Source organism: Rana temporaria, chromosome 11 (assembly GCF_905171775.1).
Source record: "Rana temporaria chromosome 11, aRanTem1.1, whole genome shotgun sequence".
NCBI classification, from domain to species: Eukaryota; Metazoa; Chordata; class Amphibia; order Anura; family Ranidae; genus Rana; species Rana temporaria.
This window is the reverse complement of record NC_053499.1, coordinates 24,838,297-24,852,323: the sequence shown is the minus strand read 5'-3', so window position 1 is coordinate 24,852,323 and position 14,027 is coordinate 24,838,297. Positions and strand designations below refer to the sequence as shown.

At 47.7% G+C, this 14,027-nt stretch overlaps 1 protein-coding gene across 7 annotated transcripts in view; it reads left to right on the top strand.

Annotated features, from left to right (window-relative positions):
- CKAP5 (cytoskeleton associated protein 5) overlaps nucleotides 1-14,027 on the top strand; it is an 83,931-nt gene that overhangs the window by 58,099 nt on the left and 11,805 nt on the right. For 5 of the 7 annotated variants that reach the window (XM_040328214.1, XM_040328212.1, XM_040328215.1 and 2 more), the window contains 9 exons: nucleotides 7,108-7,243; nucleotides 7,353-7,546; nucleotides 7,642-7,808; nucleotides 8,069-8,092; nucleotides 10,333-10,509; nucleotides 11,850-11,970; nucleotides 12,055-12,234; nucleotides 12,834-13,021; nucleotides 13,096-13,171. In XM_040328214.1, the coding sequence (XP_040184148.1) occupies nucleotides 7,108-7,243; nucleotides 7,353-7,546; nucleotides 7,642-7,808; nucleotides 8,069-8,092; nucleotides 10,333-10,509; nucleotides 11,850-11,970; nucleotides 12,055-12,234; nucleotides 12,834-13,021; nucleotides 13,096-13,171 (1,263 nt within the window). The remainder of the gene's footprint in view (nucleotides 1-7,107; nucleotides 7,244-7,352; nucleotides 7,547-7,641; nucleotides 7,809-8,068; nucleotides 8,093-10,332; nucleotides 10,510-11,849; nucleotides 11,971-12,054; nucleotides 12,235-12,833; nucleotides 13,022-13,095; nucleotides 13,172-14,027) is intronic. The other 2 variants (XM_040328213.1, XM_040328216.1) reach the window with 1 other exon arrangement.

Sequence of the window (14,027 nt, the reverse complement as noted above, 5' to 3'; positions counted from 1 at the left end):
AATGGTATATAAATGTGAAGACAGCAGATATGGATGTAAAACCTGTGATTTGGTTCATCTCTGTGTATCATCTGAGGCTGTTCACTTCACTGGGTGTATGTGAGGGTTTATATCCACTTTAAGTAGTGCTATCAATTTGGGCCCTTGGCAATTATTAGAAGTAGGGCTTTAGTTGTCATATGAATAGGGAGGGGTTCTCCTTTTTAAAACCTCACAGGTGGCGTTTGGTAAAAATTTCAAAATACTGCTTGCTAATATGGTTTCCACTAGGACTATTTAGGCGACCCTGTAAAATTCCAATAATAAGCTTGGATCTGCCTTTCCCAAACGGAAGTCCCAACCTTTCTTCTTCAGTTGCTTTACTTTCCTGCTACTTGCATGGGTCTTGCCTCTTTAGGCTCAATTTAAAGCGAACGCCAGGATTAGGACCGTTCAAGTGTTTATTGCCTTGAACATTGGCCCATGTTTGAAAACAAAGCTCCTAACCTATGTTAAAAAAATTGTGCCCTTTATCACTACATGCAAGGTTACCCTTAACCACTTAAGGACCCCTTCACGCCGATATACGTAGACAGAATGGCATGGGTGGGCACATCCACGTACGTGGCTCTTAAAGCCCAGCCGTGACTCGGTCCGAAGCTCCGTGACCCGGTAGCCGCTGGAGTCCCGCGATCAGTCCCCGGAGATGAAGAACGGCTAGAGCTGTGTGTAAACACACCTTCCCCGTTCTTCACTGTAGCGCTGTCATCGATCATGTGTTCCCTTTTATAGGGAAACACAATCGATGCCGTCACACCTACAGCCACACCCCCCTACAGTTAGAAACACACGAGGTCACACATAACCACAAGGGGGCGCTAAAGGGGTTAACTCCCAAACTGCAATTGTCATTTTCACAGTAAACAATGCATTTCTCTTTCGTTCATAGACGGACACAGCCTTCATTGACCTTAGGGTTATGCTTCTTCCTACCAGGAGATTTAGGCAGAATTCTACAGCACTTAAGGTGTTAAAAACTTTCCTTCATGCCGCTCCTCCCAGGGGGCGTGGCTCCCCCAGGCATAACCCACACCCTGCTTTAGCAGCCCCAGTTTGTTTTCTGCCTAACGACAGGAGGTCAAGGCTCTCTCTGGAGTTCCTGGACTCTGGAGTTTTTTTCTGGCGATTTTTTTTCTCGCTTTTTTATTGTTTTGTTCCTGCATTTTGAATCCTGCGATTCTTCTATCAACAGCCGACTGGGTGACAGGCTGGGTCCTCGACCCTTGTAGTCCCCCCATGTTCGGCCTTCGAGCGTGTGCCGGCCCTCAGCTCAGCTTTGGGATGTCCACGACAGGCCCCATTGCTCCAGGGGCGGCCGGGGAACTTCGGTTCTAGGGCACACATATGACCGGTCTCTATGGCTTTGTCGCAGTGTGTCTGGCCGACAGCCATGCCGTTTACGGACGTTGGTTCTGTCTGGGATACCTCCAGCCGGGTAGTCGCAGGACAGGTAAGTAGTGGCCCCTTACTCAGGTAAGTGGTCTGGCTGGTGGTTTCCCTGGGGAGGTCGACTGAGGGTCCGCCCTGCTTTCCTCTCTCCCCTTCCTCTCCCTCCTTCCCCTGACTGGGTAGTGGCTGTGAAGGGGGGCCTCCTGGGTTTTCTTTGTTACCACCGGAGCCCGTGTGTTGTTGGGGGACTGTGTTGTTACTCTGGGGGGTGCTGCTGTGTGCTGCTGTGTTCTATGAGGTAATTTTCACCTCAGACAGCGGCCATCTTGGAAATCTCCTTGGTAACGCTGTGATTCTTTTCTGAGGTGACAAAGCACAGCCAGTGCTGCTGTGTTCTATGAGGTAATTTTTACCAGACAAAGCACAGCCAGTGCTGCTGTGTTCTATGAGGTAATTTTTACCTCAGATGGTGGCCATCTTGGAAATCTCCTTGGTAACGATGTGATTCTTCCCTGAGATGACTCATCACAGCCTCTGGTCTCTTTTACCAGTTTTTAGTGCTGTGAAACGCTGTGAATCTTCCATGAGGTGAAGACACTTTATAACAAGCACATCAGAGCACACCTGAGGTTTTTCAGCTCCCTCTGCAGCTGGGTGGGGTTGTGAATACCGGGAGCCCCCATGCTCTGCAATAGCAGCAAGGAGGTGACCAGTGGGTTTGTTTTTTTTTTTTGTCCTTGCAGGGTGGGTGACTCAGCGCTGACACTATGGAACTCAAGCTATGCCTGAGTTAACCCTTAATGCCCCTTCCCCTGCCACATCTGTTATGTTGGCTGTACTGGGTTTCTTGCCAGTTTTGAAGCAGCTGGTGCCTGGATGGGGGGTAAAAAAGTGCCCCCCCCCCCTGAGCCTGCTTCTGGGGATGACACAGAATCGCTGTTTTTTTCTGGTTCTTTTATGTCAGAGGCTGCGGGTTTAACCCTTATGGATAGTGAGGATGACTCTGCTGCAGTCAGTTGCTGGCAAGAATTTGTTGGAGCTCTTGTTTCTGCGGTGCGTGAGGCTCTAAAAATTGAGGATGTGGCGGAGACACTTCCGTGTCAGTACCAGCAGACTACCACGCACCGCTGAAGTGTTTCCTTGTGTTCCTTATTTGGACAATATGTTATACAAGGAATGGGATGCACCGCAAAAAGTTTGTCAAAAAACTTTGCAACCTGTTACCCCCTTGAGGGGGGCTTTAAAAAAAAAAAAAGTAGGTCTCTCCTCCGCCAGTGGACCCAGACTGCGCATGGCCACCACGTTGCCTGTGGAAGGGGCTCCTGCATTTCAGGATCCCGCTGATAGGAGAGTGGAGGCCGTGGCCCGCTCCCTATTCACGGTGGTGGGTTCGGCGGTGAGGCCGGCTCTGGCCGGGGCCCTGGTCAGGCCCCGACTTAAAGGGCGAAGCTCCTGCTGCAGGAGCTGGAAGAAGGACCTCTAAGGTGGCCTTGGTGATGGCCGTTAAGGGTGAACGGTCCTTTTGGGTCTTCCCTGACTGGCATCATTGAGGATGCCACGGGTGGTAAGCGCATGCTGTTCCCACAGTCTGGGAAGGGCTAGGGACCTCGCCCTGTACAAGGACCCTCCTTGCCTACCTCCGAGCGTTTTTTCGCTCGCCCTGTGCGGTGGGGGTAGGTCTACATGGTGCTTGAATCCCCGCTGCGGGGTAGCAGCGCACCTGATACCGCATGCCTAACAAGTCTGCGGACATACCTGCTTCCGCCTGAAGGTCTGCTCCCGCCCGTGTCTCGGGTGGGAGACTGGCTTCGCATTGCGAAGTGTTTTCCTTGGGGTACAAGATTGAGTTTCTCTCTTGTCTGCCAAACAGGTTTTTTCCCTCCGGCTTCTGGCCTCCTCCGGTTCGCCGGTTGACTCCGTCGGGGGCTGTCCAGGATCTTCTGGTCAGGGGAGTGATTGTGCCAGTTCCCTCGTTGGAACGGTCTCGGGGTTTTACTCCATTCTGTTTGTGTCCCCACGGAGGATGGGGCCCGGTCGATCCTGGGCCTCAAGTCCCTCGTTTTGTTTTGTCAAGGTGGTGTCGATTCGCTTGGTAATAGCGGCACTTCATCAGGGGGATTTTCTGGCATCCTTGGATGTCATGAACGTGTACCTGCATATCCTCAAACCACCGGAGATTCTGTGCTTTGCGGTCGGGGGGGGCCATTTTCAATGGTGTCCTTCCCATTCGGCGGGTTTTCGCCAAGGTGCTCATCCCGATACTGGCCCGGCTGTGACAGCGGGGGTTTGTTATCATGGGATGTCTGGACGACATTCTCCTACGAGCTTCTTCGAGCTCTGCATTGGTAGAGCCGTGCCTATCACGTGTCAGGCTCTCCGAGTGTTCGGCTGGTTTCTGGATTGTCCTGAAATCAGGGTTGATTCCGTCTCAGGGATACCTGGGACTGGTCCTGGATTCCTCCGGGGCGGGAGTGTTTTTCTCCTAGCGGAAAAACTTCAGACTCTGCTATCTGCTGTGCAGCAGTTGCCGACCCAGAAGCGGCCATCTCTGCGATTCTGCAGGAAGGTTCTGGGTCAGTTGGTAGCCTCTTTCGAGGCGGTTCCGTATGCCCAATTCCACGCCAGGGTACTACGGAGGGAACTGCTGTCATGATGGGACTAGCTTCCGTCATCTCTGGATTACCAGATTCAGTTTAGTCATCTGATCATGTCTCCCCTGGTGTGGTGGCTGGCGTTTCCGGTGCTTCGGGCCAGAAAGTCTTTTTTCTGCAGGCCACTGGACAGTGGTCACGACGGATGCCAGCCTCTCCGGTTGGGGAGGGGCGCTTGGGGCACCCAGTCAGCCCAGGGGCACTGGACTCAGGTGGAGTCCTGCTTACTGATCAACGTTCTGGAGCTCCGAGCAATCAAGCTTTGCCTTGCCAGGTGGTCCCTGGATCTACAGGCCTGACCGGTCAGGATCCTGTCCGATAACACCACGTCCGTGGCGTAGGTTGATCATCAGGGAGGCACACGGAGTTCTGTTGCAGCGACGGGGGTCGCGCGCATCCTTTCGGTGGGCCAAAGGGTCCGTTCCGGCTCTATCGGCTGGGTACATTCCGGGAATACGAAATTGGCTAGCTGACTACCTAAGTCGCACTGCACTGGGCCAAGGAGAGTGGTCTCTCCACCCGCAGGTGTTTCGGGGTCTGTGCCGAAAGTGGGGCACTCCGGACGTGGACCTTCTAGCGGTCCCGTCTCTATCGGTAGGTGCCACGGTTCGTGGCCAGGTTTAAGGACCCGTGGGCGGACGCGTCAGGTGCGTTGGTGGCTCCTTGGGGTCGCTGTCGCCTACTTTATACCTTCCCTCCTCGGAAGCTTCTTCCTCGCCTGCTGCGCAGAGTAGAAGCTGTAGGGATTCTATCGGTCCTGATTGCCCCAGATTGGCAGCGTCACTTCTGGTACGCGGACCAGGTGCGTCTGCTGGCAGACGCCCCCTAGCGTCTTCCCCTGGGAATTGATTTTCTGTTACAGGGTCCGATCTTCCACCCTGTTTCACAGCCACCGGCCTTAGCGGCGTGGCTGTTGAGAGCCAGGGGCTTAAGGACCGAGGCCTATTGGGCTTGGTGGTCTCTACCGTGCTGCCTGCACGGAAGTCTACCTCACGTAGGTTTTTTCCTCATACATGGAAGGCCTACTTCTCTGTGTGTGGGGAGATGAACTGGCACTCTAGTACATGCGTTGTGTTCAGGATTCTGCTGTCTTTGCAGCAGGGAGTGGTTCAGGCTCTCGCCTTACGTACGGTTAGGAGCCAGATTTCTGCTCTGGCTGTTTTTACTTGCAGCGACCTCTGGCATCGCACTCCTCGGTGCGTGCGTTGGGTCAGGGGGTCTGGCAGGTGGCCCCTCCGGTGCGCCCTCCATTACCCCCATGGGACTTGAATTTAGTCCTTTCAGTGCTTCGGGATGCTCCCTTTGAAGACATTCGGGAGGTTTTTTGTTTATTGTCACAAAAGGTGATTTTATTTCTGGTAGCAATTACCTCGATCAGACGGGTGTCTGTCTGTTCTGGCGGCCTTGTCTTGCAAGGCTCCCTGCTTGGTCATCCGTAAGGATGAGGTGGTGCTGCGGCCGCAGCCGTTTTTTCTCCCTAAGGTCGTTTCGGCTTTTCACTTGGATGTGGACATTGTTCTTCCATCCTTATGTCCTCAGCCGAAGAACCCGAAGGAGGCCTCTTTACATTCTCTGGATGTGGTTCGGGCCCTTCGAGTTTACTTGTCGGCGACAGCTCCGTTCCGGAAGTCGGACTCGCTGTTCGTGTCTGTGTCCGGTCCCAGTAAGGGCCTGGCAGTCTCGTCGGCCACCATTTCCAGGTGGATCCGACAGGTTGTGCTTCAGGCCTATGCCCTGAAGGGCGGGCGCCCCCCTTTCGGGTCATGGCGCATTCGACCAGGGCGATCGGGGCCTCCTGAGCTTTCCGTCATCAAGCCTCTGTGTTACAGGTGTGTAAGGCTGCGACCTGGTCGTCGGTCCACACTTTTTCAAAGTTTTATATGGTGGATGTGAGTGCATCTTCTGATGCCTCCTTCGGCCGCAGGGTGTTACAGGCGGCAGTTTAAGGTTGGAGTTCCTCCGTTGAGTAACTCCGGTTTTTGTTTGGGGTGTAACCTGTTTTTGCTGTGTTATTTTCCCACCCCTCGAATTTTTTGACACTGCTTGGGGACGTCCCTAAGGTCAATGAAGGCTGTGTCCGTCTATGAACGAAAGAGAAAAAAGGATTTTTGTACTCACCGTAAAATCCATTTCTCTGAGTTCATAGACGGACACAGCACCCACCCCTCCTTTGTTTGTACTGCTTGTTACGAACTGAGGCTGCTAAAGCAGGGTGTGGGTTATGCCTGGGGGAGCCACGCCCCCTGGGAGGAGCGGCATGAAGGAAAGTTTTTAACACCTTAAGTGCTGTAGAATTCTGCCTAAATCTCCTGGTAGGAAGAAGCATAACCCTAAGGTCAATGAAGGCTGTGTCCGTCTATGAACTCAGAGAAATGGATTTTACGGTGAGTACAAAAATCCTTTTTTTTTTGCTGTGAAAAATGACAATGGTCCCAAAAATGTGTCAAAATTGTCCGAAGTGTCCGCCATAATGTCGCAGTCACGAAAAAAATCGCTGATCACTGCCCTTGGTAGTAAAAAAAAAAAATAATAATAATAAAAATGCAATAAAACTATCCCCTTTTTTGTAAACGCTATAAATTTTGCGCAAACCAATCGATAATTTTTTATTTTTTTTTTGTTTTTTACCAAAAATAGGTAGAACTGAGGGAAAAAAAATGTTTTATATATTTTTGCGGGATATTTATTATAGAAAAAAGTAAAAAATATTGCATTTTTTCAAAAATTGTCGCTCTATTTTTGTTTATAGCGCAAAAAATAAAAACCTCAGAGGTTATCAAATACCACCAAAAGAAAGCTCTATTTGTGGGGAAAAAAGGATGCCAATTTTGTTTGACCGCGCAATTGTCAGTTAAAGCGACGCAGTGCCGAATCGCAAAACCTGGCCCGGTCCTTTAGCTGCCTAAAGGTCCGGGTCTTAAGTGGTTAAAGTCATCTATAGTGTTCTTGGGAGAGTTGGTGTTTTGCTTTGTTGTAATATGGTACAGGGTTATTGTAAGCTATACCTGATCTAATAATCCACTCTTAGGTGGGTGAGCCAAAGGATCTTGTGCGGAAGGATGTGCGTGCCATACTGACTAAGATGTGCCAGATCTACCCAGCAAGCAAGATGTTTAATTTTGTAATGGATGGGATCAAATCCAAGAACTCCAAGCAGCGGGCAGGTAATAAGGAGCAACTTTTTATTTTTTAGTTCTTTTTTTAGTTATTTTTTAAACTCTGGGAGAAATATTCTATGCACCACGTCTTCAAATTGTCTTGCCTCCTCTATAGAATGCCTAGAGGAGCTGGGCTGCTTGGTGGAATCCTATGGTGTGAATGTTTGCCAGCCGACGCCTGCCAAAGCTCTTAAAGAGATAGCTACCCAGATTGGAGACCGTGACACGTCTGTACGCAATGCAGCACTCAACACCATCGTGGCCGTTTATAATGTGACAGGGGAACAAATCTTCAAGCTCATTGGAAATGTGAGTTTATCTTATGGATTGGTGCGTGATGGTAGATGCTAAATACCTAGCTTTGGATACATGTCCTTATTGATGATTTTTTATTCTCCCTGCAGCTCTCAGAGAAGGATATGAGCATGTTAGAGGAGCGAATAAAGCGTGCTGGGAAGAAGACAGGGGCTGCCCCAGCTAAACCAGTGGAAGAGAAGCCTCAGCGTGTTCAGAGTGCCAATGCCAGCCTGTCTAGGAAAGCACCACCTGAAGACATATCTTCCAAACTCAAGTAGGTTCAGCTGTTGGCTTGTAGTACCTCCCTCAAGTTTTTTTTTGTTTTTTTTTGTTTTTATAGAAGTCTCTTCCCGTTTGATGTGCATTAAACCCAGTTAGTCCAGTTTATCTACATTAAATTGTAGTGTAGGAATTGGGCAACATTATTGGTTGTTTACTGTACTTGTCTGCATCCTATGTTTTGCTAAGCCCTTGGGTTTTTAGTTGCATGCCTCTAAATACTCTGTTCTTCTATCACTGCTTCTCTTGGGACAGAATTATGTATCGCACTTATAGGATGTAAGTAACCTCTTCTACTTTTTCCTTTTTCATCCATCTCTTCTATTTCGCTAGTCATTTTTGCACTGAAATTGGAGCACCGGTCTGTGAGAGAGGGCATGTTCAGTGATCTACAGTTACACCTGGATTTTTTTGTAGCTCTTCATATTTTTATAATATAACTGTCAGTGTGCTATTTACAGAAAAAGATCAGTGAATGGCCATCCTTGGAACAATGAGCCAATGAGTGCTGAGTTAAAAAAAAAAAGGGGGGGGGAGGGGGTGAACCTGTTGGCAGATATACCAGCCTGCCCATTTACTAGTACAACAGTTGTCATTGTGAATGGCATCCCAATGTGTTGTGCAGTAGGGAAAATGCATTATAAAATTTGTCCAGAGTGTCTTTCTTCTCTTTTTCTCTTTTTCTTTTTTCTTTTTCTCTTTTTCTTTTTCTCTTTTTCTTTCTTTTTTTTTTTTTTTTTCCTTTTCTTTCTCTTTCCATTGCAAAGGACTGCTTCGGAAGAGGGTTTTTATGGAATTAAGCCAGTACATCACAGTACAAAAACCATGAGGCCTGTTTCACACATTTCAGCTTGTGTGAACAGCAAGCTTCAAGCAGCTTTCTCTGATTTAAAAGCTCCCTTCAGCTCCCACTTTGAAACTTAATACAGGTTTTAATGGAAGTGCTAATTGTCACTTTAAACAAGCTGCTATGCCAGCAGGCTTCATCTGGATTTCAACCAGCTTCAAATGGTGCCTGTTAATGGCTTGTTTTGAAGAGGGCTGTCGGCACTCCCAGTAGGACCTGTAGGGTTGATTTACTAATGCTGGAAGCATAGAAACCAATCTGCTTCCAATTTCAGCTTCCATGTTTTATTGTTAAAGCGGGAGTTCACCCAAAAATCAACTTTCTGCAGTTAGATCCAGCATACTGCTGACATCTGCAGTATGCTGGTCTTCTTCTTCTTTTTTTTTTTTTCTTTTTTTTTTGGTACTTATCGTTTTAGCAGTAATGGTACTTATCGTTTTAGCAGTAATTCTTCTATGCCTCCGAGCGGGGATTACTTCCTGGTATAGGCGTTCCCTTCAAGACAAGCAAGTTGATTCACAGCCTTCGATAGCGCGTCACGGCTTCCGAAGATACACAAGTGACGCTCGGCAATTTACGGCGCCTGCGCAGTCAGCTCTACACGGCTGGCGCAGGCGCCGTAAACAGCCAAGTGTCACCTCGACTTTTTTCGTTAGCCGTGACGCGCGATCGAAGGCCGTCAATCAACTTGCTTGCCTTCGGGAACGCCCATTCCCCGAATGATTCCCCGCTCGGAGCCATAGAAGAAATACTTCTATAACGATAAGTACCAAAATAGACATAAAAAGACCAACATACTGCAGATGTCAGCAGTATGCTGGATCTAACTGCAGAAAGTTGATTTTTGGGTGAACTCCCGCTTTAATTGAACATGCTGGTTGGTTTCTTTGCAGAAAGAAAGCTTGATTTTTGCACTCTCCAGCATTAGTAAATCCCAGTGTTTTTAATGTTTCCAAACTGGAGCTGACTGGTACTGTAAAAGCCTTCAGCAAAGCTTGCTGAAACCGCTGAAAATGCTTTGGAAAAGCTTGCTGTTTCAACTGCTCTTATAGGAGTTGAAGATCATGTGAAACCGTCCTAAATGCTTTTTTCATGAACATGTAGGTGGTTTTATTTCTAGTAGTATACATGAATGGAGGTCACCCTGTGCTTCACCAGGGACACAGCTCACTGGATAAATGGAAAGGTGTACTCCTAATGTATCTTTTGGAACTGGTCCCCCCCCCCCCCCGTGCTCCATTAGATGACCAGGCCTCTACAAGGGGTGTGATGGTTTTGCCATGGCAGTGCTTTAGGGCTACTGCCCATTAAATCAGCGGTTCTCAACCTCAGTCCTCATGTACCCCCAACAGGCCATGTTTTGGGAGTTTCTCTTAGATAAAATAGCTGTCCAAAATACCAAGCCATTGACTGATTTTAAGGCACCTGTGCAAGATTAAAAGAAAAAAAAAATGCAAACATGGCTTGTTGGGGGTTCTCGTGGACTGAGGTCGAGAACCACTGCATTAGACCACAGTAGGTCTCACTTTTAGGTCTTACATTATGGGTCAATGGGAGTGGGCCCTCCAAATTTGGGAAAGGGTTGGGTAGCGATTCACTTTTATTCTAGTTTACTACCAGAAAATCTTTAAGCTGTTTTGATTGTCGTTAAGAAGTTTTGTGTTCCCCACAGCCAAGCCCGTAACATGGGAGGACATTCTGAGCCTGCGCATAATTCCGTTTCACGAGAATTTCAGTTGGATTTGGATGAAATCGAGAACGACAATGGAACTGTAAGATGCGAGATGCCAGCTTTGGTTCAACACAAACTGGATGAGATTTTTGAACCAGTCTTACTCCCAGAACCAAAGTAAGTGTCCCTTCAGTTATTGCAGACGTGTTGCTGTTGGTTTAGCCGTACTTTGTAGAATTTTAGAATGTAGGGATCAGGCTCTGGACTAGTTATTAAAACATGATATGCAGGTGTTTATATTGGCGGTCATTTAAGTTTGTAATGTTTTTTTCGTTTCACGGGCTGGCACTTCAAGTCTTCAGAGTCATCAGGCAAGCCACAGAGGTGCATCTCTACTTTTCAGAGTGGTGGGGCATCTTGCAGACGCTTGGACAACGTGCATCCCAAATGCTTGGGTGCAGGTGGTATTCCTGGGCTTTGTGGTTTTTCACCTCCAACCTTGCTTTCTCCCACACCGACTTTCAGCTTTCCAACAAGCATTCTGGGGTTGCAATTTCATGGTATATCTATTGCGATATACTTCTTGTTGAGGGGACATTTGGTGAACTACCGCATAAGTAGCCCATTATGTGACCCTTGCTTGCAGGAGAAGCCCGCGATGTCTCAGTCTTCCTCACTGGCAGCGAGCGTCCAATCTTCACCCCTCTTCCTTCCGGGGCTGCAAACTCTGGCTTTGTGACTGGCCGGAGTCGCGTGACATCACTCCCGCGCATGTGTGCAGGCTCCGCCTTTCATAGCATGATGCCAGCTTGAAACGGCACAGCGTGCCCTTTTTAGTCGACGCATGCGCAGAAGAGGCCTTTGTTCGGGCACTTTGCAAATATCTCCTAAACCGTGGAGGTTTAGGAGATATTTCAAGCACCTACAGGTAAGCCTTAATCTTGGCTTGCCTGTAGGTGAAAGCTGTCCCTGATGGTTTTACATCCTCTTTAAGGTCCTTCATGCCACTCTTTGGGTCCTGCTTGCAGATCAGTTTGGTTTTCTTGACCGATATTTTCTTGACCTTGTTGGTGATTGTTTTGCAATGTTGCTTATCGATCAGTTGTGCTACTTTTGGGCACCCCAATAGTTATCTACCCGTGTCTGTCAAAACTGGCGGCCCTCCAGCTGTTATGAATCTACAAGTCCCATGATGCATTGCAAGGCTGACAGTTACAAGCATGACTCTCCCACGGACAGAGGCGTGATGTGACTTGTAGTTTTGCAACAGCTGGCGGGCTACCAGTTTGAGGCCCCTGGATTGGAGCATTTTCCTAATCTCGATTTTAAAGGGCACAGGTCCCTCCCCTTTTTTTATAATATGCTCTGTTTTGCTTCAAAAATGAGGCATGCTGGTAGATTATTTTTTATTTATTTTTTCTCTTTTGGTCTCGGCACCAAATGGGGAACAATTCTGTAGCTTCTAAAGTCTCTGAGGTATGACCATGTGGCTTCTTCTAACTGATATTTGTCCATAGGATAAGAGCGGTCTCCCCACACTTTGATGACATGCACAGCAACACAGCCTCCACCATAAACTATGTCATCTCCCAGGTTGCCAGTGGGGACATAAACACCAGTATACAGGCTCTAGCACAGGTAAGATTGAGGTCTACTACGTTTTATTTAGAGGTCATGGTCTGGTCTGGCGATTGAGTTTTTGCTTTGCTTGATTTCTTTCAGATTGATGAAGTTTTGCGTCAGGAAGATAAAGCAGAGGCCATGTCTGGACACATAGACCAGTTCTTAATTGCCACCATTATGCAATTGCGTCTGATATACAATACCCACATGGCAGACGAACGGCTGGACAAAGATGATATTGTACGTTTGTACAGCTGCATCATTGGCAACATGATCTCGGTAAGTTTCTTTTTAGTAAACTGGTCAGTCTTAATTGTGGAAAGACTGTCCTGACTCTTTATCCACAGTTGCATAATTGGTCTGAATCCAATCAACCCTCTGTCTTGGGGTTACCAGACTGTACTCTTCAGTCATATTGGTGTTGATATTAAAGGGGTTGTAAAGGTTTGTTTTATTTTCTAAATGGGTTCGTTTTAAGCTAGTGCATTGTTCACTTACCTTTTCCTTTCGCTTTCCCTTGTAAATGTTTTTTTTTTTCTTTGTCTGAATTTCTCACTTCCTGTTCCTCCTCAGTAAGCTTGCCCCCATCATCCGAGCCGTTCTGGCTGGGGGTTAGCGTGCTCGCCCCCTCCCTTGGGACTACTTCCTTGCTGTGTGTTCACAACACCTCCTTGCGGCAAACTCCCTACTCCTGCCGCTATGTAGCATTAAGTCTTTAGCACGCCTTTGACTTCCAAATATCAGAATGCACTTAATTCTTGCTGTGATCTCATGCAATTTGTACAGTTCCTCCTGAATACATTTAAGATGAGTGGGCCTTGACAGGTCTCCATATTTCTGCACAAGTGAATGATGAATATCTTAAAATCTGCTCACAGCTCTTTCAGATGGAAAGCCTGGCTCGGGAAGCTTCCTCTGGTGTACTAAAGGATCTGATGCATGGCCTCATTACCCTCATGCTGGACTCCAGGGTGGAGGATCTTGAAGAAGGCCAGCAAGTGGTGCGCTCAGTCAACCTCCTTGTGGTGAAAGTGTTGGAGAGATCTGATCAGACCAACATTCTTAGGTAAGGCTTTGTGGCTTTTGGGTAACTTTGCTACAGATTGCTGCACATGTCCTAACCTGTGCTCTCTTCCACAGCGCTCTTCTGGTGCTGCTTCAAGACAGTCTTCTTGCTACAGCCAGCTCACCCAAGTTTTCTGAGCTTGTCATGAAGGTAAAACAATGTCTTTCAGAATCAAATATTGTACCATTTTCTTTCCTTAACCACTTAAGGACCCGCTCATGTACATATACGTCCTTTTTTTTTTTTTTTTTTTAAAGTTGGATATCTCGGTAACGGCAGCCACTTCTGCCACAACCAAGATATCTATCTTTACTGTGAGCTGTCCTGTAAACGATAACGGTGGTCTCCGCGGCGGATTCGCTGCAAGATCACTGTTATCAGCGGTGGGAGAGGGCCCCCTCTCCCACCGCTTACCGGAGCCGTCGTAGCGGCGGAGGCGATCGGGTCCTTTCCTCTCCTCAGCTGGGATACGAGTGAGGGCAAGATGGCCCCCACCTGTCCCCATAGAAGGGCGGAAGTGACGTCACATTCGCCCATGATTCTTATAGCAATATTTTCTAATTTTTTTTTTTTTTTTTTTTTTTTTGCATTTAAGTCTAAATATTAGATCTGAGGTCTTTTTGACCCCAGATCTCATATTTAAGAGGACCTGTCATGCTTTTTTATATTACAAGGGGTGTTTACAGTCCCTGTAATGGGAATAAAAGTGATCAATTTTAATAATTTTTTTTTTCAGTGTAAAAAAATAATAAAAATAAAAAAAACATTTTTTTAAAGTGCTCCGTCCCGACGAGCTTGCGTGCAGAAGAGAACGCATATGTGAGTAGCGCGCGCATATGAAAACGGTGCTCAAACCACACGAGTGAGGTATCACCGCCATCGTTGGAGCGATAGCAATAATTCTAGCCCTAGACCTCCTCTGTAGCTCAAAAGATGCAACCTATAGAATTTTTTTAAATGTCGCCTATGGAGATTTTTTAAGGGTAAAAGTTTGACGCCATTCCAC